The sequence below is a fragment of the Lichenostomus cassidix genome, chromosome 4, assembly GCF_008360975.1.
Source record: "Lichenostomus cassidix isolate B80296 chromosome 4, HeHo_3.0, whole genome shotgun sequence".
Classification (NCBI taxonomy): Eukaryota; Metazoa; Chordata; class Aves; order Passeriformes; family Meliphagidae; genus Lichenostomus; species Lichenostomus cassidix.
Genome location: NC_139484.1, coordinates 21103526 through 21125580, shown reverse-complemented (window position 1 = coordinate 21125580; position 22055 = coordinate 21103526). Strand labels below are relative to the sequence as shown.

The 22055-nt window shown below is 39.5% G+C and overlaps 1 protein-coding gene across 4 annotated transcripts; it reads left to right on the top strand.

Moving 5' to 3' along the window:
* The first annotated feature begins 4820 nt into the window (after positions 1 to 4820).
* Positions 4821 to 20544, top strand: PRMT9 (protein arginine methyltransferase 9). Of its 4 annotated transcripts, none has more exons than XM_085058208.1 (14): positions 4821 to 4956; positions 5211 to 5313; positions 5789 to 6001; positions 6427 to 6575; positions 7509 to 7745; positions 8209 to 8376; positions 9477 to 9579; positions 10683 to 10789; positions 12769 to 12961; positions 16718 to 16901; positions 17990 to 18701; positions 19397 to 19550; positions 19899 to 20021; positions 20215 to 20544. In XM_085058208.1, exons 3-14 carry the CDS (start codon positions 5816 to 5818, stop codon positions 20428 to 20430), a joined length of 2532 nt encoding a protein of 843 aa, XP_084914334.1. In that variant the 5' UTR covers positions 4821 to 4956; positions 5211 to 5313; positions 5789 to 5815; the 3' UTR covers positions 20431 to 20544. The 4 variants fall into 4 exon arrangements, with proteins under 4 accessions (XP_084914334.1, XP_084914333.1, XP_084914332.1 ...); XM_085058207.1 differs by having other exon boundaries at positions 5211 to 5317; XM_085058206.1 differs by lacking the exon at positions 5211 to 5313 and having other exon boundaries at positions 4844 to 4956.
* Positions 20545 to 22055: the final 1511 nt, after the last annotated feature.

Here is a 22055-nt window from a genome sequence, read left to right as displayed (position 1 = left end):
AGCACCAAGCATGACAGAGCTCAAGAGCCATTTCAAAAACACTTTCAGGCACACAGTGGGATTCTTGAGGTGTCCTGTGTAGGGCCAGAGTTGGACTTAATGATTCTGATGGGTTCATCCAACTCAGCATATTCTGTGGTTCTATGATAGTACCAGCTGCTGGGCTCCCTCCACCTCATGGAAACGTCTGTGGGCTTTAGGAAGGGGCTGAGCAGGCTCTCAGTGAGAGGATGCACAGAGCAGCCCATGGACTGCTTGATCCAAAATTGGCCATGGTGGTCTGCCAGCTGAGAAGGCTGGCATTGCTCACCTGTCCCTGTCCCACTTGTGTCTGCACATTAAATACTCAGTAAAGCAGATACAGACTCACCTTTATGTCTTCATTTAATAAACTAATACAGTCTTGTGAACAAGTATTGTGGCAAGAGCAAGACCTTGAGAAGACCACTCAATGCTGAATTGTTTAAGAATGTTAAGAAACTCATGAAGACAGAAAATGCTTATAGTTATAGTTGTATTTATAATTTAGCTGTAATTCCATGGTTTTAATGGTTTAACAGTAGTGCAGTTCACAGTGGTCTGGTGGGACTTTCTCAGGTGATTGTGGGGGTGTATATTTCAGTCATGAGTGTGTATGATGTCTTCTTTAGGAGTAAATTCAATCTATTTTGTTTTCTGTATTTTGGCAAATTGAGCATTTGTTCCTGCACCATTTGAATCAATGAGCCTTGGTATTGATGTATTGATTAGATGTATTATTACTGAGCCCACAGCCAAACCTGAGCTGCATGTCTGAGATGAAGATAACTGGTAGTGTAACTATCAACTTTTTCTGTATGACCCCATGCACTGCAGAAGTCAAGTATGGAAATAGGTGAGCACATCATAAATCTCGTTTTTAATTACTCATGTTCGTAGAGCAGTGTACGGGGTAGTATTCAATTTTTCAAATTTGGCTTTTTAATAACTGTTGCTTGAGAGCCTGCTTCAGAAACCAGACTGAGCATGTGTGTCACCTATCTGACAAAAATCACAGAGCTCAAGTGAGTAAACACAGAATGTCGTGATCAAAGGCAAAGATAATGTCCACATTGTTCGTGTAGATAAGGACGATAAAGAAACACAGTCATGTAAAGAAAGGGGCAGGGAGAAGGGGCTTGACATGAACGCTCATGAGTAAGTGTAGTTTCTGAAAGTAAACTGAAAATGGGTATTGCTCCTCCAAATGAGATGCTACCTAAAAGTGCAGATGATTTGCCTGAAATCACAGCAGACCAGGAGGGGCTATTGAGAGCTGACCCTGAACATTCCATTTTTTAGCCAAGTGTTCCACCTGCTAGATCACATTATCTGCTGATACTTATTTTCTAATATTTCTTAGCTGAGAAGTTTCTATGCTACTCAAAAATCAGTTTAAAAAGAATTTAAAAAAAGAAAACCACCTTAAGCAAATAACAGATAATCCTTCTCTCTGTTTAGGTTACTGGAGCAGCATTTCAAGAGTAGCTATACCTTCCATTAATAGTTTGTTTACTTTGTCCTGTAGTTGCCTTCAGCATTAAAGTTAGAATAATAGAAGTTAGAATAATATTTTTCATGCTTGTTTATGGTTACTGTAATTTCCCAATTTTAATTCCACTGAAGTGTTGTAAAGTAGTGGGGTCCCATGCTTTGTGTGGAGTTGCTTGCACTCAAATTAAAAACAAACAAACAAACAAAATGTTTATCTTAGTCCTAGGGGGTTTTAGCTGACCAAAAAACCCCACCAGGTCTAAAATTTAGATTTGTCCTACCATGACAGACCCGTTAGGGGAAATTGGTCCACCCACTTCAATCATGTGAAGTAAAAATTTATTCCTTTCTAGCTGCAGCTAAAAAGAGCAGTCAGTCCAACAGAAATACATACATAAACTTATTTTTCCCCCCAGAATAAAGACAGTCAATTTCTATTTACATAATAAAACAAGAAAGCAAATTCACGTTTAAGTTGATATTCTATGCTATTTATCCAGTTAATCCAAACAACATACTGGATTCCTACCACCACAATTATTAAATATATATTTTCCTGAACCTTTCACCAGTTCAAAATATTGTCAGACTCTGAAATAGCAGAATTGTCATTAAAACAAAAGATGGAAAACTGAGAAGAAATAATAACCTGTATGCACAACAATCACCCATCTAATAAGCAATAAAAGCAGTTGCCCTTTTACCACTAATTAAGGCTCAAAGTGGCTTTATATCAGAAAAATCTCCTTTTTTTGCCACTCCCTACTCAAGGTCATCAAAATTTACAGCCTTCTTGCAGCCTCTTTTAAGAGACTCTGACACAGATTGGTTTTGTGGGGCTCTAGCAATATCCTGTCCACAAACTGTGTGTTTATCTTTGCTTTGGTTATTTTCCTTTGACATTCACTGCAAACATTGTTTCAGGAAATACCATCTTCAAGTCATTTTGTACAATAAGCATCCATCAGCGTATCATATGTTTTGTTCCATCTTACATGGAAGATGGAACAAAATCATCTCCTTACATCTCCTTATGTTCTTGTCAGATCACCATTCTGATTTTAATAAAAGATGTGTGGCTGATTGTGTCTCCAGGATGTATGTTAAGGAGAGACACGCAGAAATTAGTGAATTTAGCTTTCAGTTTTACTGATGTTTCGTTACAAAGAATTGATATTGGCTCCCAGCTTTTCCAACACACAGCTGTGTTGTTGAAAACATCATTAGTAACAGCATCCTTCCAAAGAATTATAGTTTCTTGTCTTGTCTAAGCACTTTTACCTCTGTTAGTCCTGTCATAGGTTTAATAGACAGTTTATAGAGTTTCCTTCTCACTCCCATTTTGCTTATGACTGTGTCATCACTTTGCAAGATCTTAGGGGTCTTGTGAATATGTGAGGTATCACTAGGCTGCATGCTCCCTCTCCTTTCATCCATCAGGAGTGCAAATATAAAGAGACTGATCTCTGACCGCAGTGCAGAGCAACATTATTTATTCTACTGTCAATCCATTTAATGATTATTATGGCAATCATGTATATGTCTGATAAGGTGGGCATCCCTTTCTGGAACTCCTCTACAGCACAGGTTTTACCCAACAAATTGCTTCAGAATGCAGCTGTATGCTTTTTCTGTGTTACAGAATATTGTATTCTGTGGCCATTCTTTTCCTGAAATGTTCAATAAAAAAGTTGTGAGTATGAAATCAACAAATATCTTCCCCAGCCTTTGAAATGAATGGATTCCTGTGAATTCCAAGGATTTTATGCTGCCATGTTTTAGTAATCTCCCTTCACAAATGGGTCAAATTAGCACACAGTATTATTACATTTATGCTTAAAAATAGGCACTACAAAGAATGTATGCTGTCCATTAGCATTTATTTGCTCTGACAAAAATACAGTTGAATTAGTTTGGAGGATCATGGAGTGCCAGACATAATTGCTCATTACAGTATTTGGTACAGTCCAGCTCTTGTTACACTTCACTGACCACAGTTGATAATTGCATTGGTTTTTTTTCCTCTTTCTCAATATCCTACAGGTGCTAATATTTTCTTTGCCTCATACTATCATCCTCTAGTTGGAAAACATAATTAAGCCAGAGAAGGGCGTTCCCTATCTGTAACTAATTGAAGGTTAACAACTCTTTTTTCTTTCAAAATTAAATAAATGCTTGTTGATTAAAATTTAAAAAATTAAATGAAGGTACCAGTTGATTTAATAAGGTATTATATGCTCTTTGGAGCTCAATCCTCGTATGAAGTACTTGATACTTTTTCATACTGATACTTGCACATCCTCATGGACTTCATCTAGCCCAAGTGCTTTACCAGTTACTGTATGTTTTTTCTAGCACCACTTTCCTCTATCTGAAGTTAATTCTAGTGTCATTCAGGCTGCCTGTTCTGAATTTATTTTTCTTTTTCGGGTCACTTCTCTCAAACTCTTTGTAGACTTCCCCCTCTTAAAATGTTATAGAGCAATAATGATGTTTGCTGTGGATTACCGTTTAGCTGCTACAGTGTTCCATTTCGACTCCTGTGCCCACTCCATATGTGCTATTTTCATCTTGTTCAAAATGCTGGCCTGGCATTTTCACACAAGGCTCATTTGTTTCTGAGAAAGGGAATTCACACACAAATATCCACAGCTGTAAAAGCCTGGAGGAGCTGCATTCACGCTTTAAAGTGGGAAAGTAAAGATGAGCAGCTTCCAAACACTTCCTAATTAGTAAACAATGCCACGGCCTGTTCTTGTCCCAGAAGTAGGACATGACCAAATGAACTGTGCCCTTTCAGCCTGCACACCAGGGTTCTGACGGGGCTGTTCCCCGCAGGAGACAGCTCCACAGAGAGGGTAAGTGGTGTCACAGGCACGGGAGGGAGCAGGATAAAGAACTTGAGGTAGGGAGCAAAGATGTGAATGTTGCTCCTCGCAGTCTGCTGCTGCCGGGCAGAGCTGTCAGCACTAGGTCGCAGACAAGCTTGTTTATCACTTAAAACCTGTGCTGTCCTCACCTGTGGTTCTCGGGACTTACCAAGAGCGGGATTAACACTAACCGTCCGGAAAGCCTGAGTACAGCGCAGCGGATGGAGGCAGTGCCTGCCCGGCCCGGGGCAACATTTAAGGTGGTGATTCTCTCCCGCTGGCGGAGCAGCCCCGAACAGCACGGAACGGCACGGGGCTGCATCGAGCATTGCTGGGGATCCGTTCCACAGCCCTGCCTTAGCAAGAGCGGCATTCCCAGCCTCCGAAGGGTTGGATGCGGGAGGAGAGAGCACACGGATAACGAGAACACCTTTATGCCTCGGCGCTCGCTCCCGCCCGGCGCCTGCGCCATGGCTGCGGCCCGGCCCCGGGATGGCGGCGGCCTGGCAGCGCCGCTCCGCGCTCAGCCCCTGAGCGATGGCCCTGCAGCCGGTGACGGATGGCCCTGGAGCAGGTGATGCCCCGGAGCAGGGGAAGCCCTCAAGTCCCCCGCAGCTTCCCGGGGCAGCCCCTCGTGGGACAGGGCCTGGGCCGCCCGGCCCCAGTCCCGCATGCGAGCGGCGGGGCCTCTCAGGCTCTGCGTGCCTCTGTGTGCGCTGCGGGGCGCGCTGGTGTGGCCCGGGGCTGGACTGAGCTTTGCTTTATTTTGTTTTTAGAAAAACAAACAAACAAACAAGCCTGATCGCGGTGGTTCTGTGTTTCTTGCAGTCGCTCTCCGCGAGACCTTGGTGTTCTTCAGCTTTGGGACACATCTGAACGCACTGAAGCCCTGCTCACCTGAGTACCTTTAGAAGTTACAGCGGGAACTAAGGCAGGTAGAAAAAGTGCATAGTGGTTGTGCTAACTCTTTAACGTTTTCTTAAGGGAAAAAACAGCCGTGGTACCTTGTGTAAAACAAACTACAAACACGTTAGCTCTTTCTGTAAGCTTTGCTTTATGGACATGCTGTTCGAGGAGAAAAAAGCCTGCAGGTTTGTGTTTGCATCTGACATTTATTAGTGTGAGTGAATTTCCAATGTGCAAAACGGTTTGATCAGAGACGTACTAAAATGTCTTATTACCAAAACAAATGTTACAAAGCCAGACATGTAATCTGTTTCCGGGCCCTGGTTTCATGTAAACATAAAGATGAGATGCTTTTAAATCTTTAGGACTTGGTGGAAGGAAAGATGTCTTTATTAAATGCCAGTGAAAACTAAAATGTTTTTTGATCTGTCAACTTTGTGCACAAATGTTTTGGCCCACAGTATATACTATGTGTGACTTTTTTTTTTTTTTTTTTCTAGAATAAGTGTGTATTTACATCCTTCACAATGCCCAACTCCAATGCCAAACTTCACTCAAACCACAGGGGTGGTCGGGAAGCTGGCAGACGGGAATTGGTTTCCAGATCTTTGCAGAGTGCTCAGCATTGCCTGGAGAACCAGGATTTTGGAACTGCATATGCTCACTATCTCCTGGTATTAAATCTGGCTCCTGAGTTAAAAACTAGTGTCAAAGTAAGTGCTCTTCAAATTACTTGAACTTTTATTGTAATTCTCTTGAGGTCTTTGTGACGTGTTTTGTACTTGTGATTTATTACATGTAACTGATTTCTGCTTTTATTTTGAAGACAGAATTAGAAAATCAGTAATAATCGAGGTGGCCAATGGCTTCTTTAATAAGATCTGTATGCTTATATGAAGTGAGTTCATAGAATCTCCTTTTAGTCTGTGTGTGTCAATCACTTTTAATAAAAACAGGGCCTTTTTAGTACTGGAGCATGCATTAATATACCTGCAGGCTCTTAGTAAACACTGCTGGGTGCTGATCCTCTTGTGTGGGTGTCCAGGTGTATGTCAGGATACCTCTAGATGTTTTCAGGGCTCAGTTCCCCACTTCTGGCAACTCCCAGCACCTCAGTGGTCAATGCTTTATTTTCTAGGAAACATTTCAGTATACTCTCTTTAAATGGGCAGAAGAATTGGATTCTCTGGCACGGATTCAAGATCTGTTTAACTGCTATGAACAAGCACTTGAACTGTATCCCAATGATGAAGTGATCTGTAATAGTATGGGAGAACATCTCTTCAGGTTTGTAGTGATGCATGTTCAGTTTTTGTAAGGTACATGTTGTAAATACACATTTGTGTATTTAATGTATTCAATGTATTCATGTATCTATGTATTCATGTTTAAAATTGTTTGTCTTAAATAGCTTAAAAAGAGTAGCCAATGCTAAAATAAATGTTGGTAATCACAGCACAAGTAAAAGTATAACAAAAAAACCCCCAAAGCACCATGTTTTGCTGTTTCTCAGGTCTTCTAAGCCTGGAATTTTAAGACTGAAATCATAGGTTGTAACTCAGATGGTTTTAATTGGGTTGCTTTTTGTGATTATTTTCTTTGTTTTAAAGGAACACATTTTGGAGCATTGTATTAAAATGTATACGTATATTTGATATATTTGGGGCTTTTTCAGTGCTGTCTGATTTGAGAAAATGCTATAGGTATCACAAAAACTTGATTAAAATTCACAGTTTGGTTTCTTTTTGGTTTCTTTCCATTTCTTCTTTTTAAAATTGTCACTTAATGCAAGAGCTGGCAACCCAAAATTTGGTGGGCTTGCAGGATGTTCCAGTTGAATACAGTAAAACAGTTTTGGGGTTTATAGCATTGTCTTGAGTTGAATATCTGTGAGACTGGATTGCAGAGCTTTTGCTGTCATGTATTTGCAGTGAGTTCTTGTAAATAAAGCCTGGTTTACTTTGTCAAACAATGCAGTAGTGGATGAAGGTTGGTGCACACAGTGGTATTTTTGAACTGGCTTTGCATTTTTCAGTGACTAGATGTAAAGCTGTAAATCATTCTTTTTCATAAAGTAATATCAGTGTTTCTAAAGATAATCTTCCTAATTAATGCAAAATATTTCTGTTGTCTTTTAGCTGACATAAGACCTCTTTACAGACCCTCAGATGTTTACAGCTGCATATATACTTTCTATTTGTTTGTCATTTTTGCTCTTAGAATGGGCTTCAGAGATGAAGCAGCTGGTTATTTTCATAAAGCAGTGAAACTCAACCCTGACTTTGCTGATGCCAAGGAGAATTTTTACCGCGTTGCAAACTGGCTGGTGGAACGCTGGCACTTCATCATGCTCAACGATGCCAAGAGGAACCTCACCTACCTCAAGGCCATTGAGAATGCTGTCCACTCAGGGAGCAAATCTGTCCTGGATATCGGAACAGGAACAGGCATTTTGAGGTATGAATTTAATGAAGAGTATTTGTTGTCTGACAAAGTTTGGATAAGAATGGAAAAAATAACTACTTTGATCCTTTTATGGAGACAAAACTTAAGAAAGCAAGCAAAGCTTTCAGGAGCCAGTGAGTCTGGAGATTAATGTCTAATAGTATTCTCTGAACCTTTTTATGCCAGTAAGTGCTGTATAAATTTAATTAGTCACATTGGTTTTGAAGTTGTAATGTTATTTGTCCTCTCTTTAAATATTGACTCTTTAGGGTGGATTCAGCATATCTTGGGGAGTGTCCTTATGCTAACTGTGGTGGTTTTGTGGTTGTTAACATATCAAGATGATATCAACTTGTGTAATATCAGCATTCACACAGGAGATAGTAGTTCATTTAATGATGTTTTTTAGACTTGAACTGGTAGCAATATGAAGGAGATGTGGAGGAGGGGAAAACCCCTGATTCTTGTTTTTCAGTATGTTTGCAAAAAAGGCGGGAGCATCTTTTGTCTATGCCTGTGAATTATCCAAAACAATGTATGAACTTGCCTGTGATGTGGTGGCAGCAAATAATATGGAAAGAGAGATCAAACTTCTGCATTTGAAGTCACTCGATATAGAAATTCCAAAGCACATTCCTGAAAGGTACGTTGTTGCGTTCTCTTCCGACAGTATTTTGAGTTTGCTCTGAATTTCGAGAAAATAGGAAATGCCGTGTGACCTAAACAGGAAATAACACTGCTGTGATATTACTCCTAATGTGTGAAGGTTCTCTGTATCTTTCATGTGTTTAAAGAGCAGAAATGACAACATGTTCTTCAGATCATACTCATTTCTATGGTAGATCAACAATGTCATATATTAAGGAGTTTAATTCTTTGATGGTGGGAGCTTTGGGGCATGTGTAATTATATTGCAGCAACAGGAAAAGACAATTAGATTACTATGTCATTAAAGTAATTTTAACACACTTTTAAAGTACTTTTAACATCTTCTGGCTCACTTCTGCAGCCTTTGAATAGGATAGAGTTACTAACAATTAATGAATTGTCTGACATCAGGATGGGCTCATGATCTGAAATGATGAAGCTCCTGGTTTAGGCCAGTCAAACCTTGTCTAACTGTGCCAGCTGAGCTACAGTAACATAGGTATCCTTTTAGTGTATATGCTGAGTTACTGGATGTCAGCTCTTAATAAATAAATTATTGCTATTCTGAAGTGTCTTCTCTTATTATGCTGTATGTTTTTTGGTTTAATTCCAGAGGATTTAAGATTTTAGGCTTGTTAGTCTGTGTAGGAGTTTCATTGTTCCTTGATTATAGTTTTAGGACTTCTAATTTCTTTTTATACACACACATTGATACATACTATTGCACAGAATATGTATTCTGCAGCTTCTGCAGTATCATTGGCTTCCTGCCCGGGCTGAAACATCTTCCTGTTTTGGCTAGATTCTTCCCACACAGTTTATTTATAAATGCTGAGCAAGAAGCTTTACAGTAAATTCTTGCTCAATATTTGCTCTCTTTTATCTGCATCTTCAATAACTTCTGACAACAATTCAAAACCACATAATTTTTGGGAAGAATTAAATTGCCTACATGTACTGGAACTCCAGAGTGCTGATAAAAGTTTTGCACTGAGCTCATATTGGTATGGCGGTGTTTTTTTTCTTTTAAAGAATGATTGATTGTTGACAGGTTTGTTATACATTATATTTCATGGTGCTCTTTTTCTTACCTAGAGTTTCCTTGGTTGTCACAGAAACAGTTGATGCTGGCTTATTTGGAGAAGGAATTGTGGAGAGCTTGATACATGCTTGGGAGCATCTGCTTTTACAACCAAAGGTGGGGATATCTATGCATGTCCACACATTCCAGACATATGTGAATGAGAAATAGTTGTCTTGTAAATATTTCATTCTCTTTGGTATGCTAAAAATGAGTGATCTGGGCTTGTTCCATGAATTTGATTTTGGTGAGTGGCAGTGAGGCTGCCCATATATTGTTCTTCTGTGAGCTTGTGTTCTGAGTAAACAGATATTTGCAAAGCATGTTTCCCTAATGCAACCTTCCATCATCACAGATGGTTCAGTATTAATCACTGTTATTAATTTCCTTTTATATTTTTCTTGTCCCCCATCTTTTTACGTGACACCAGAAGAGTTTATAGGGTTTTTAAACACGCTGTTTTCCTGCAAGTTTGATGACAACCTGGTCCTTCTGAGATACCAGCTAGTAGCAGAAAGTCATGTCAGTCAGTCTAAGCAGAAAATGCTGAGTTATGGTGGAATTATTTCTCATTGTAACACTAAGGCACACTCAATTAAAATTTGGTACATATGCCATATGCTTATGCTATTAATTTATTTTGTTGATTTGAACCTTTTTGGAAGACTGAGGAATCAGATTTTACCTTACATATTTTGTGGTTTTGCTAGCATACATTAAGGAAAGTAATATGACAAGGAGTCTTACATAGGTTAATTTCTGTTATGTTTTAAAAAGTAGAAGAACTTCTCTTTATTTTGTCCTTGTCTTGATTTCAGCTCATTTAAGAAAAGTTTTAGCTGGCTGAAACCTTTTGTGTGGTATTGAATCGAAACTGATGACCTCTAGTGTTGAGTAAAGGAATGGTGCATACAGGAAAAGTCCTCGAATGTTTCAATATATTCTAGCAGAATACAAATGAAAAAACTCTGTTGGAGTTACACAAAGGAAGTAGTAGACTGGAAAGTAAAGCTGCTGCCTGGTTATATTGAAACACTGCATTTAAGAAACTCCTTTAATGATAACAGAATGCCAAACACCATTATCTTCACCAGTCACTAAGAACTTAAGAGATGCTTTGACTGTCAGTTGAATGGCTCACTGGTATGTAACTTGGGCTTTTCAGTAATGGTAGAAATAGGCCATGGTCTCATTGCATGACGTTTTTCATGTTTTCACAGCCCAAAAATCAAGACATCAGTGCTGGAGACTATGGCAGAGTTATTCCTGCAAGTGCTACAATATTTGGGATGGCAGTGGAATGCAAAGAGATACGTAGACATCACAGGTGTGTTTAAACCCTAGCACAGCTTGAACCTGTATTTTTTATTTGGGAAGAGAGACTGGTTGTTTTTATTGACCATTTCTCATTTACTGTGCTCTTTATTTTTTGAATGGCTGATTATCTGTTTAACTAAACAGATTTCGGCTCTCACCCTTCCCACCTATTTTTTTTTGTTTTGTTTTTTGTTTGGGGTTTTTAAATTTGTTTTTGGTGGGGGTTTTTTTGTGGTTTTTTTTTTTTGTTGGTTGGTTTTTTTGTTTGGTTTGCTTTGGCTTTTTTTGGTTTTTTTGTTTTTTCCTCACCTCCCTATGACTTTGAGGTTCAGATTTTCTGGATCCCTGAATCATACATATATGCTGAAATACCTGCCTGAAATACACATGCTAAAGAAATTTAACTCCTTCATAGTAAAATTACTTCCCAATTTCTGTACTGGAGATTCTTGGATTAATGCTTGGCCTTTATTCTCATTTTACCCTTTTAATAATCTGCTCCATACCTCACTTCTGGATCTAACCATTTCAGGATCATGTAAAGCCTAAATGTTGATAACCTCAGCTGTCATGATCTGTCTGAATGTCCTTTGCCTAATTCTGAATTGGCATACTGTAGGGCTTCTCTGCTGAGACCAGGTCTGACTGTGTATCAATTACTTTCACATTTATTCTCATCTTTTAGAACAGTATCACTTTATGGAGACAGTCTCTGTCTGAGAGGTTTGGACTTGATGTATTTTGTTTAGGATTAATATTGTTGTAGATTAGAGAAAACACTAACTTCTACAGGAGTTTCAGTGCACTGGATGAAAAGTAGCCAGGCTGCATCAGTGATTTTTCTAATGCAGTAGACCTGGAAAGTGGCCAGAAAGAGACAGAGATGGTAGATGGTCACAGAATTATTTCTGTGAATAATTATTCATCAACTAGAAGAGGTTTTGCCTTGAAACAGGGCATTGACTGTTCCTTAAAAAACTTAAACAGAATGAAAGTTAAGGTGTTGTTAACTTTGGATTGTTGAATTGACATTCCATATTAATAGCTTAAGGTCAGGTGACTAGCAGGACTAAAGTGATTGTCACAAATTAATTATATGCTGTAGAAAAAAGAAGAAGGTCACTTTTAAATTTCTTGCCTTTATAGTTTGAGATCCCTTTTTGCTCCAGTAAGAGTATTTAAGACTGTTTTAACAAGTCCTGTCTTTATATAAAACACTTTCCTGTTCTCCGATTTAAACTATGTAGATCTGTATGAATTATTCTGATGTGCATGACTTCGTATTTCCTCAAGTGTTTTCACAATCTACAGGAAAATTTCAGGGTTTGGATGCTTTTTTCTGAGCAGGAGGCCTACTGAAGTAGCAGTGTGGAAGTATCTATTTTCTCATTTTTATACCATCTATCACAGTTTCTGCCTTGTGCAATTAATACAACTTTTCTTTGAGCTTTTCCTCATGCTCTTATTTTGGTTTTGAGTGGTTTAAAGTAGATGTAGAGCCCAGAATTATATGAATACATGAGCTTTTTTCTCTGAAGTACATTTAAAAGTGTGTATAATTTATCATCAAGCACTGATACATCTTGCTGAAACAGGCAATCCTCTTCCAGTCCAATTGTTAATAATCTTGTATATCACAGTCATCTCTCTGTGTCTGATCTGATCTTCTGTGTTGCTTGTGCTCTGATTGGTATTGGGGTTTCTTTCATAGGATATAGTGAAATTCTTAACATGTATTGGGCTTTTCTTGTTTTACTTTCTGGTGACAGCATTCAGTTCTGATTCTTGAAAGTGAGGTGCATTTTCTGTGCTTTAGAGCTGATCTAAACATGATAAAAACCCCACAGGATTGTTTTAATATTTTGTAGTTTCTCTATTCTAACACTCTGTACATTTTAAAATAATTAGTCAGCTTCGGGAGAATTTCTTTTAGGTTTTTGGTCAAATTACTTGGAGTATCATATCTTGTCTTTTTGCCTTTACTCCCAGAGTGGGAATGCAAGAAGTTGCTGGTGTGTGCTTGTCAAACTCAGTGCAGTTCTTCAGCCCCACCTATGCTGCTGCTGGCTCAGAGGAAACTGTGGAGCCCTACACCACTGAGAAGCTCAGTCGTATTCCTGGGGGCTACAGACCCCTGACAGAACCCTGTCAAGTCATGACAGTAGATTTCAACAACCTGCAGGTAATGATTTTTTTCCATCCTTCATAAGTAATCATCTTATGATAATGAAAGTCCCATATCTTACTTGCTTTTGGGTTCAACCTCAGAACAATTCACAAGTGCAAAGCTGGCAGGGCTGCACTTCAATCATCTGCTGCTTTTGATGCTTGTCCTGTTATGTGGTGATGTGATTTATCAGATTACAGTCTGTGATTTTTTTGAAGATGGATTTTTTGTTTGTTTGTTGGTTATAGTTTAGGTAACTTTATAAACTACATCACCAGAAGATCAAACAGCTGCCAGCCTCAGTACAGGGAGGGGGAGGAAGGATGCAGAGATCCATATTAAATGAATTATGCAGTTGTGGAGCTGACCTAGTTTATTCCTCTAAAGTTAGTTTTCAAGAAACTCTTGAAGACAAGAGAAAGGATGTGTTTTACATCTGGCATAAAAATGTGTTCATGGATAAGTGTGAAAGAGGAGATGAAGAATTTATCCCATCCAACTAGTTTGATTCCATGCTTCAGCTCCTTTGTATCTTAGGGTATTTCTGTAACAGAGCATTCTAAAACCTGGTAGCATTATTTTGTGTATTATACCCAAAACACATTTGTATGTGTATGCTAAATAGGCCTGAACTGGAAGGCAAGGAGCTCAGCCCCCTGCAGCTGAGCATGCTAAAAAGATGATACATCTGATCTCTGGTGTGCTTCTTGCTCATTGACCTGTGGTGAGGAGCTAGCATTGAGTCAGAGCTTAAAATAGATTCTGTTATATAAATGAAATTATTCTTGGCTGCTGCTTGGCCAGGAGTTGCAGTTTCTGAATCAATAGCTTTTCCTAGTTGGCTTGTCTGACATCCTGAGATTAAAAATGAAATAAGACAAGGCTCTTCAGTATACTACTGGGAGCAATCTCTGTGACCTAATGTTGCTTCTGCTTCCAGCATCAATAAGAAATTATTGCTCTCATCTGAGAGATGTCTGTTCTTAAGCATCTGCCTGCTGGCAAACATGTAAAGATAATTTTAAAGAGTAAAGAACAGTGTTGCTCTTTAAATCGTGTTTCAGAACTGCTCCTTTGAAGTTTCAGTTAGACTAATGGAGTGTTCCTGTCATGAAATGTTGAGATATCATAAGTAAAAAGGAAGAAATGCCACTGTTACGAATCACTGATGTGGCTGGGAATCCCTGGTTACTGTTTGCTGTTACTTTGTCACTGGGCAAATGTGGCAGTTCCAAACCCTGGTAGGTTATTTTCAGCATGAATTTTTTTTTGGTTGGTTTTTGTTTGGGTTTTTTTGTTTTGTTTTGTTTTGGAGTGTTTTTGTGTTTCGTCATGGCCACACCTGGATGTTTGATCAGTGCAACTAAAAATGAGAAAGAAAAATTGTCTCTGTTCCTGTTGTAATAAGAAAAAAGCACTGCTAGACTTAAGAACAGTAGCAGAATTACCGACTAAGAGCAGAAATTCAGATGACAAGTCACTAGCACTAGTAAGGTAATATCTAAGACTCATTTTCTAAACTCCTGTTTCAAAGAATTAGAGGGATGTTGCATTTATTCTGGTTGTGCAAACTAGCCAAACTTAAACTGACAGAACTGAGAACAAGGCTTAAAATACAGTACAACAGTGTTTCTCAAACTGACTTGTAGGAGACTTCAAAGACATCAGTACAGATCAGAGAAATAACAAGTCAAAATTCACAAGTAATAATAATTTCTACAAAGCAGCTGCTTTATGCTGATTACTTTATTACTGCTGTTATTAGCAGCAGCAGCTCAGTCCCTCCCAGGCAGGGGAATGAGGTGTGGCTGTAATTACAGGCTGCAGGCACTTGCACCCAGCCAGGTACTGCCTATGTTCATGTTTGCTGGCAGCACATCAGTGCCACTGGCAGGGGAAGTGTTTACCTCTGCAGTCAGTAATTAAAGCTCAGTCTCACTTTCAAGCCCTAAAGGAACTGTGCTTTTGCCAACAGTTACAGATTTTGGCTCTTTCTTCATGAGAAGTTGTGGTGTGGAATGTGTGAGAAATTGTGGATTAAGCCATAGGAAATTTGATAACTGCATTCTTTCTGTAGTTCTTCCTTCTGTTTGTGGTCTGTTGTGGTCTAAAAGCACTACTTTTAGTGCAAGTTATCTCTTTTTCATTCAGAGGATACGTCTGACATTGCATCATTTTGGGGTTTTACTGCCTATTCCTGTGTCATTATTTTCTTTGCTCTCTCTTTAACAAGACTACTTGATGAATTTCCATCCTGATGTGTTGTGGCTGTTCAAATATGTAATTGTCATAAATAATAGAAGGTTTATAAAGGAGCAAATGTGAGGAATAAATGTGGGTTAAGCAGCATGGCAGAGAGCAGGGAAAGCTGAAATAAGCCTTCAAATGGGTTTTTAAGTGATGACAGTGTAACACTGCAGTTACTAGAACCCACTTGAGAACCTTGGGCCTGCTGCTTTTGAGGAATAATCAGGAAGAATATTTTTAATATTAAATACACTTCTAAACATCTTTAATTTTCCAGAAACTGAGAAACAGATGCATGCTTGTGCTCTTGCTCTCTTGCTTCAAGGGACTTGATGCCAGCGAAGTTTCAACTTATTACTCTTTGCCTCAGTAGCTGAGAAGGTACCAAAAAAAATTACTAGCTTCATAGTACTTTGATTGAAGAGCAGTGAGGTCTTACCGTGAAGTTGGTTAGCATCCAGTAATTTTAGCATGTCCATTGTTCAGCCATCTTTCAGTTGTGAGAAGGGGGACGGACAAGCTCTTGTAGAACACAGAATGAAGAGGGAAAAAAAAAATTCAGTATGTGACAGCTACTCAGGTCCTCAGAGTGGAACTTTTCTTTTGCCATGTGTATTTTAAGATTGAAACTTGAATAGGACAGGTGTTGACATAAGCAGATCAGGAAGCTGGTAAGTGTTTTGGAAGGGCTATTACCAAGCTGAATGGCTGTGACTGAGAGAACCTTTGGTCCCTTGTGCTTGACCTCCTGTTAACTGGTTTATGCTGGAACTAAGATACTAGTACTGGTTCTTTTATGCTTGTGAATGTTGGTAGCAGGAAGTAATTCCTCAAAAAATAAATTGTACATGGAAAAAGACTTAATTCCTGTTACATATTCAAAACTTTTTAGGAGTATTGAAGACTTTATAAATGATCACTTTAGCATAGATTTCCTTAAGTTCATCCCAGTAGAGAAATTGTACATGCCTGAGCTTTTACACAAGGCCTACAGGTAGCAGAGAAAACACCCTCAAACACACTCACAGGTGTTTGACATACTGGTTTTATAGTAACTTTGCAAGCCTGTTTGAGCAAATTCAGTGCTTACATACAGTATTTCTAGAACTGATTGAACACAGGTTTTAAGTGAAACATGTGCCTAAGCGTTGGCTTGAGTCCAGCCAAAAGACTGACTGTTTTTATTACTTCTCATAAGGCAAGCCCTGCCAGTCTAAAGTCTTTCTTGCAGTTTTTGGTGGTTGTAAATGTGTATGTCCTTAGATGTAGGCGTGTTTGCTTTTATGGCTCATGGATGCAAGTTGTCCATGTGGGAAATGGCACTTGCATGTGGGAAGACTTCCTATGCTAAGTGAGTACTAATGATAATTGGGATTGTAGAGGCTTGGTAACCTCAAGTTTTTGTTGGATGCCCTCACGGATTGCTGCAGAAATTCTAGGTGATTTAGTTTAATAAAAACAAATTTTTATTTATGGAAATAAACTCTCACACTTTTTTTTTTTTCTCTTTTCTGCTTTGGTTAGGAGCTGAAAAGCCTGGCATCTAGAAAGCCCTGGAAACTTAGCCTGCCAGTCACTGAAGGAGGAATACTGGATGCTGTTGTGGTGTGGTTTGTACTACAGCTTGATGATGAGCATGCTATATCTACAAGTCCCAGTGAGGAAACTTGTTGGGAACAGGCAGTGTATCCTGTGCAGGGCCTCCTTGGTATGTTCTGGGTGTTTGCTTGTTGTGGTACATTAACTTGGCTTCATTTTGGTTTTGAGCTACTTAGCTTATCTCAGAGACTAGGAAGTCCAAGTAGCAAGTAGCTGTGAAGAGGTTTCTGACCACGTTTCTGGTCTGTAATGCACAGTTCCTGCATCAGGGCTTATTTTGGGACTCTGCTGTGAAGCAGATAAGATCTGGGAAAATGCTTTTCATTAAGCTGGGGCTTTTTCTATACTGAATTTAATGCATTGTGGAGCAACTCCAAAAACTGGGGCTACTGACTAGCTCACTTAGTGAGCACGTGACTTAGCAAAGGAAGGTGGGGAAGGTGAGGTAGGAATTGCTAGCTTCTACTGCCCTAAACTCAAAACCAAACATTCCTGCCTACCCCTTGCCCCATTTGGGATTCAGCTTGAATAACACACTCCCCATACAGGCATTGGCAGTGTCATTTTCAGCAGTCTACTTTCCACCCATTTTTTATTTTCCTGTTTCCTAGAATCTTAGAATATCATGAGTTGGAAGGGACCCATAAGGATCATAGTCCAGCTTCCTGCTTCTTGCAGGACTACTGAAAATTAAATTACCTGACTACAAGCATTGTCCAGGTGCTCCTTGAACTCTGGCAGGCTTGGTGTTGTGACTGTTTCCCTGGGGAACCTGTTCCAGTGGCTGATAACCCTGTGGGGTGAAGAACCTTTTAATAATGTTCAATCTGAATTTCCCTGATGGCAGCTTCATTCCATTTCCTCATGTGCTTTCTCAGAGAGAGGAGATCAGCACCTTCCCTTCCACTGCCACCCTTGAGTTTTACACTATGATAAGATCTCCCCTCAGCCTGCTCTTCTCCAGGCTGAACAAAACAAGTGCCCTGAGCTGCTCTTCATGAGTCTTGCCCCTGAGGCCTTTCTCTATCTTGGTCACCCTCCTCTGGACACACTCTAGTGATGTCCTCATAATGTGAACAAGTGAGATAATGGTGTGGGGTGGGTTGGTTTGTTTGTTTGTTTGAAGCACTGTACAGCTGCTTCAGTGATGTGTCTGTAAAATAACTGACATGACTTTTTTTATGCTCTTTTGCCAAGATTATTCTGTGAAGACTGGAGATACTGTGATGATGGAAGTTTGCTGCCAAGACTGCTACTTGAAGATCCAAAAGATTTCTTCTTTGCCGTCAGAGTGTGGGATGGATTTCAGTGACAGAGACAGCGCACTGGGTTTGGGCAATGAGGCTGAATTATGTAATGCTCTGGCTGGACTTCAGACAAGCACCAAACAGGATGGCAACACTCCAGTGTGTGTGTTGGAATCCACAGAAATAGCCCTGCTGAACGACATACCTTACCACGAATGCTTTCAAGCTGCCATGAGCAAAGTGCTGGTGTCACTAAATCCAAGTAAGGACTTGCACTCCATGGATGTTGATGGACATGGCAGTGGGATAAACCTTCAAGAGGATCAGAACAAGAGCTCTCTAGATGCAGATCCTGATGCTTTGTACATTTTAGATGTATCTGAAGGCTTCTCCATCCTGCCAATTATAGCTGGCAAGCTTGGACCAGTTAGAGCCTATAGTTCTGTTGAGAAAGAACAGCATCAGGCAGCACTTCAAGTTATTGCAGAAGCAAACAATTTCCCTAAGGAAACATTAGAGTTTTGGCTCAGCCACTTGGAAGAAGAAAGTGTGGTGCTACAGAGACCCAAATCAGACAAATTGTGGAGTATTATTATCTTGGATGTTATAGAGACATCAGGTTTAATCCAGCAGGAGGTGATGGAAAAGGCTGCAATATCCAGGTACAGAAGTAATGGACAAAAGTATTTCTTGGAATTCGTAATTGTCTGAAAAATTTGGAAAATATTCTTCGTTACTACAGAAGTACTGTCACATTTTTTTCTGTAGAAAATGCTTTTTTTTCTTGAATGAATTGAACCTCCCAGTGTTTCTGGCATGACCACAGTATACATCATATTTTTTTAAAAGGCATCAAGATTTCACTGTCTCAGATTTCTTTGTCTTTTTTTTAGGGAAGAATATGAATGGATGATCATATTCCTTGGTCTGTCAGAAGTTTGCAGGATAGCAGATAATAGTCAAGGTGGCTTTCGGTGCAAGTTTAGAAAAGTCCAGATTCATGCATGTGTCAAACGGTAGTCGGAACAAATTGGTCCTGCTAAAAGACAAACACATGGTGTTAGAACAGCCAGGGAGGTAGCAGCAAAGCTAGCTGTTCCTCACAGCAGGAGAAGTGGGAAGGAAGGCAGAGCAGAAGTAAAATAATGGAAATGGGTAACTAAGTGTGAAATGGATTTATCCCCTTTTGTGGGCTTAGGAAAACTTCTCTGTTAACCTTCATGCTTAGTGATGGCACATCATGCTTAGGAGCACTTGGCTTCAGAGGAAGAACTAGCATACCTTTCTTAAAATAGTAGTTACTGTTCTCTCATTACTGTTGATTCATCAGCTTTACAGATGAAATCTCTTTTTACAGATGCTTACTTCACAGTGGAGGAAAGATTTTCCCACAGTATGTGTTGGTATATGGGATGCTTGTAGAATCAGAGTCTCTGTTACTGGAGAGTGCTGTTCAAGGAACAGAACCAACTCTGGGATTTAACATAGCTCCTTTTATCAACCAGTTCAAGGTATGAACCTGGTGGGTGGCATCCAGGCATGGTTTCAAAGCTGCAGCTGTTTAGGTGTTTAGATTTGGTTTATGTAACCACACAGGATCCTTGAGATAAACTAAAATGAATGATGTTTGTTTTAGAACTGTTGCAGTTACGGTACAGAAGAGTGACTGTAACAGTTACTGTTCCCAGTCAATTGTAGTCCAATGTTTCAAAAGGGATTAGAAGGGTGTATTTTGCATTTGTGTTTGTCTCTGATAGGCATTACAGTAATTCCTGACAACTTTTGTGTTATGATTAAGTTTTCTACCTTTTCCCTTTGTAATGGCTATTGCTTCCTGAAGTTCTGGTCTGTACTCCTAGGTACCTGTTCGTGTGTATTTGGATCTCTCCACGTTACCCTGTGTCCCCCTGAGCAAGCCAGCAGAGCTCTTAAGGCTGGATCTCATGAACCCTCTGCTGAACAGCCCCAGCAGAGAAGTGAAGGTGAGTTGTGGGAGCCAAAGTGCATTTAACTGCTGTTCTGCAGCACTGCTCCTTAATTGCTCCAGTGGGCTGAATATTTCAATACAGGATTTGTTTGTCTGCAGGTATCTCTGAAAATGATTGGAATGGTTTGAACTACTTCCTTTCCAAAGAATCAAACAGGGTAACTGATTATTATTTTAAATATTTTTAGGTACAAATTTGTAAGTCTGGCCGAGTCACTGCCATTCCCTTCTGGTATCACATCCATCTGGATGAAGACCACAGCTTAAACACAGCTGATGAATCCTCACACTGGAAACAAGCTGCTGTTGTTCTTGATGATCCCATTCCAGTTCAGGTTGGAGATGAACTTGTACTTGATGTCCAACACCATAAAAGCAATATCAGCATTACAGTTAAAAGGTGAAAAATGTCCTGTGTGGAGTGATTTGTGCTAAATTACCTATGCATAAACTGACTGTTTGTAACAACACTGCTGTTATGTTGTATTAAAGTCTAAATTTTATTTACTGATCAAGAAGGCTGTGTTGTTGCTTTAATAATAGGTATCTAGGTTCCACTGGTGGACTAAAATTTGCACTGTAACAGTATCTTACCAAGTTAGAGGAGACATTGTCTTCCCTGCAACAAAAACCTGATTGCTGGCTCGTGTAGTGACTACAGCAGTGGGACAGACTCTTGCTACCAGGTCAGCTGTAGTGAGGAAAAAATGCTTCTGGCTGCCTGTACCAGAAATAGACAGCTGTGGCTGTTTGGAATGGAGTCCTTGTTTCTCAAACTGTAGTTCCACTTCCCGGTTGCCAAAGCCTCTTACATCAGTGAGTGGAGATGTGAGCCTTGGCGGAGGACTGAACAGCATTCCAGCTGCAGTAGCACAAGTCAGTGCTGCACACAGACCACTCTAAAAAGCTGTAAAGGAGTGCTGTTGGGTAACTCAAGCTATATAATGGTAGGCAAAACTGGTAAACTTTTTAGAATCCCCCAAAGAATTATTTCCGGGAATACAATGCGCCTGACCTTGTCTTTATGAAAGGTGTACGAAAAATACATCAGTTACCACGGTACTTGTGACTATCTTCTACAGCATTACATCTTGGTAAAATGCAGGTAATCACTTCCTTCTATTAAATTTATATCCAAGTGGAAGACTAATAAAAGCTTTGAACTCAGCACAGGTTCTATCTTTGTAGAGAGGAGTGAGACTTAGCAAGATTTTTCTGTAGATAAGCTTCTTTATACTGTGCTGTCTGTTCAATGGAGAAGAGGCAATTCTGTGATCTTTCCCTAACAGTAGCCTGTATAAAGAGCCATCCACAAATTATTTTTCTAGAAGTACAGAGCCTGCTGAAGTCATTGTATACTCTTCATTATGGCTAATGTTTCAGATAGTTTAACTTATTTCTACTTCTTTCTATCAAGTTCACTCAGTTTAACTTCAGGGACTGTTAGAGCTGAGGTTGTCCCATCCTCAGCTGAACCTGGACTGGATAAATTGCTGTAATAAAGTTCCTTTTAGAAGGGTGGTAGAAAGATGCCCATTTTATTTTGTTCCAAAACAGAGGCACAAAATCAGTTTTTTTGAAGATAAAGTAACTGGATACCATCCTTTATCCAAGGGGTACAATGCATAGCAAAATGCAAGTGAATTTTAGAGTAGGACAAAGGCTCTTCATGCTGCATAGAAAAGAGTGTTTCTTAAACAAAAAACCAAAAACCACTACCCATAAAATTTTAAGTTACTGTCTGACACAACTAAACCTGGCAGGTGCATAGCAATTTTACCAGAGTGCAATTTTATAGAAAAGTATTTAAGTTTCTCAAGCAAGAAGACCTCTGATAAAAGCAAAAACCTTACAGAGTGGGTTAGGTGTATTTATCAGGCTTTTTAGCAGTTAAGATGACAGCAAAATGACTTAAGAGACACATTCTAGTCTCCTTGAGTAAGGCAAGAGCAATCTTTAAGACTTCTGGTTAAAAAAAAAATGGGTGAAGATTTGGCATAAAAGAACAGGAATAAATATGGTTAAGAGA

Coding starts and splice junctions, on each gene's coding strand:
- PRMT9 (XM_085058206.1), top strand. Junction 9,580..10,682: donor ATCTGCTTTTACAACCAAAG/GTGGGGATATCT, acceptor ATGTTTTCACAG/CCCAAAAATCAAGACATCAG. Junction 10,790..12,768: donor GAGATACGTAGACATCACAG/GTGTGTTTAAAC, acceptor CTTTACTCCCAG/AGTGGGAATGCAAGAAGTTG.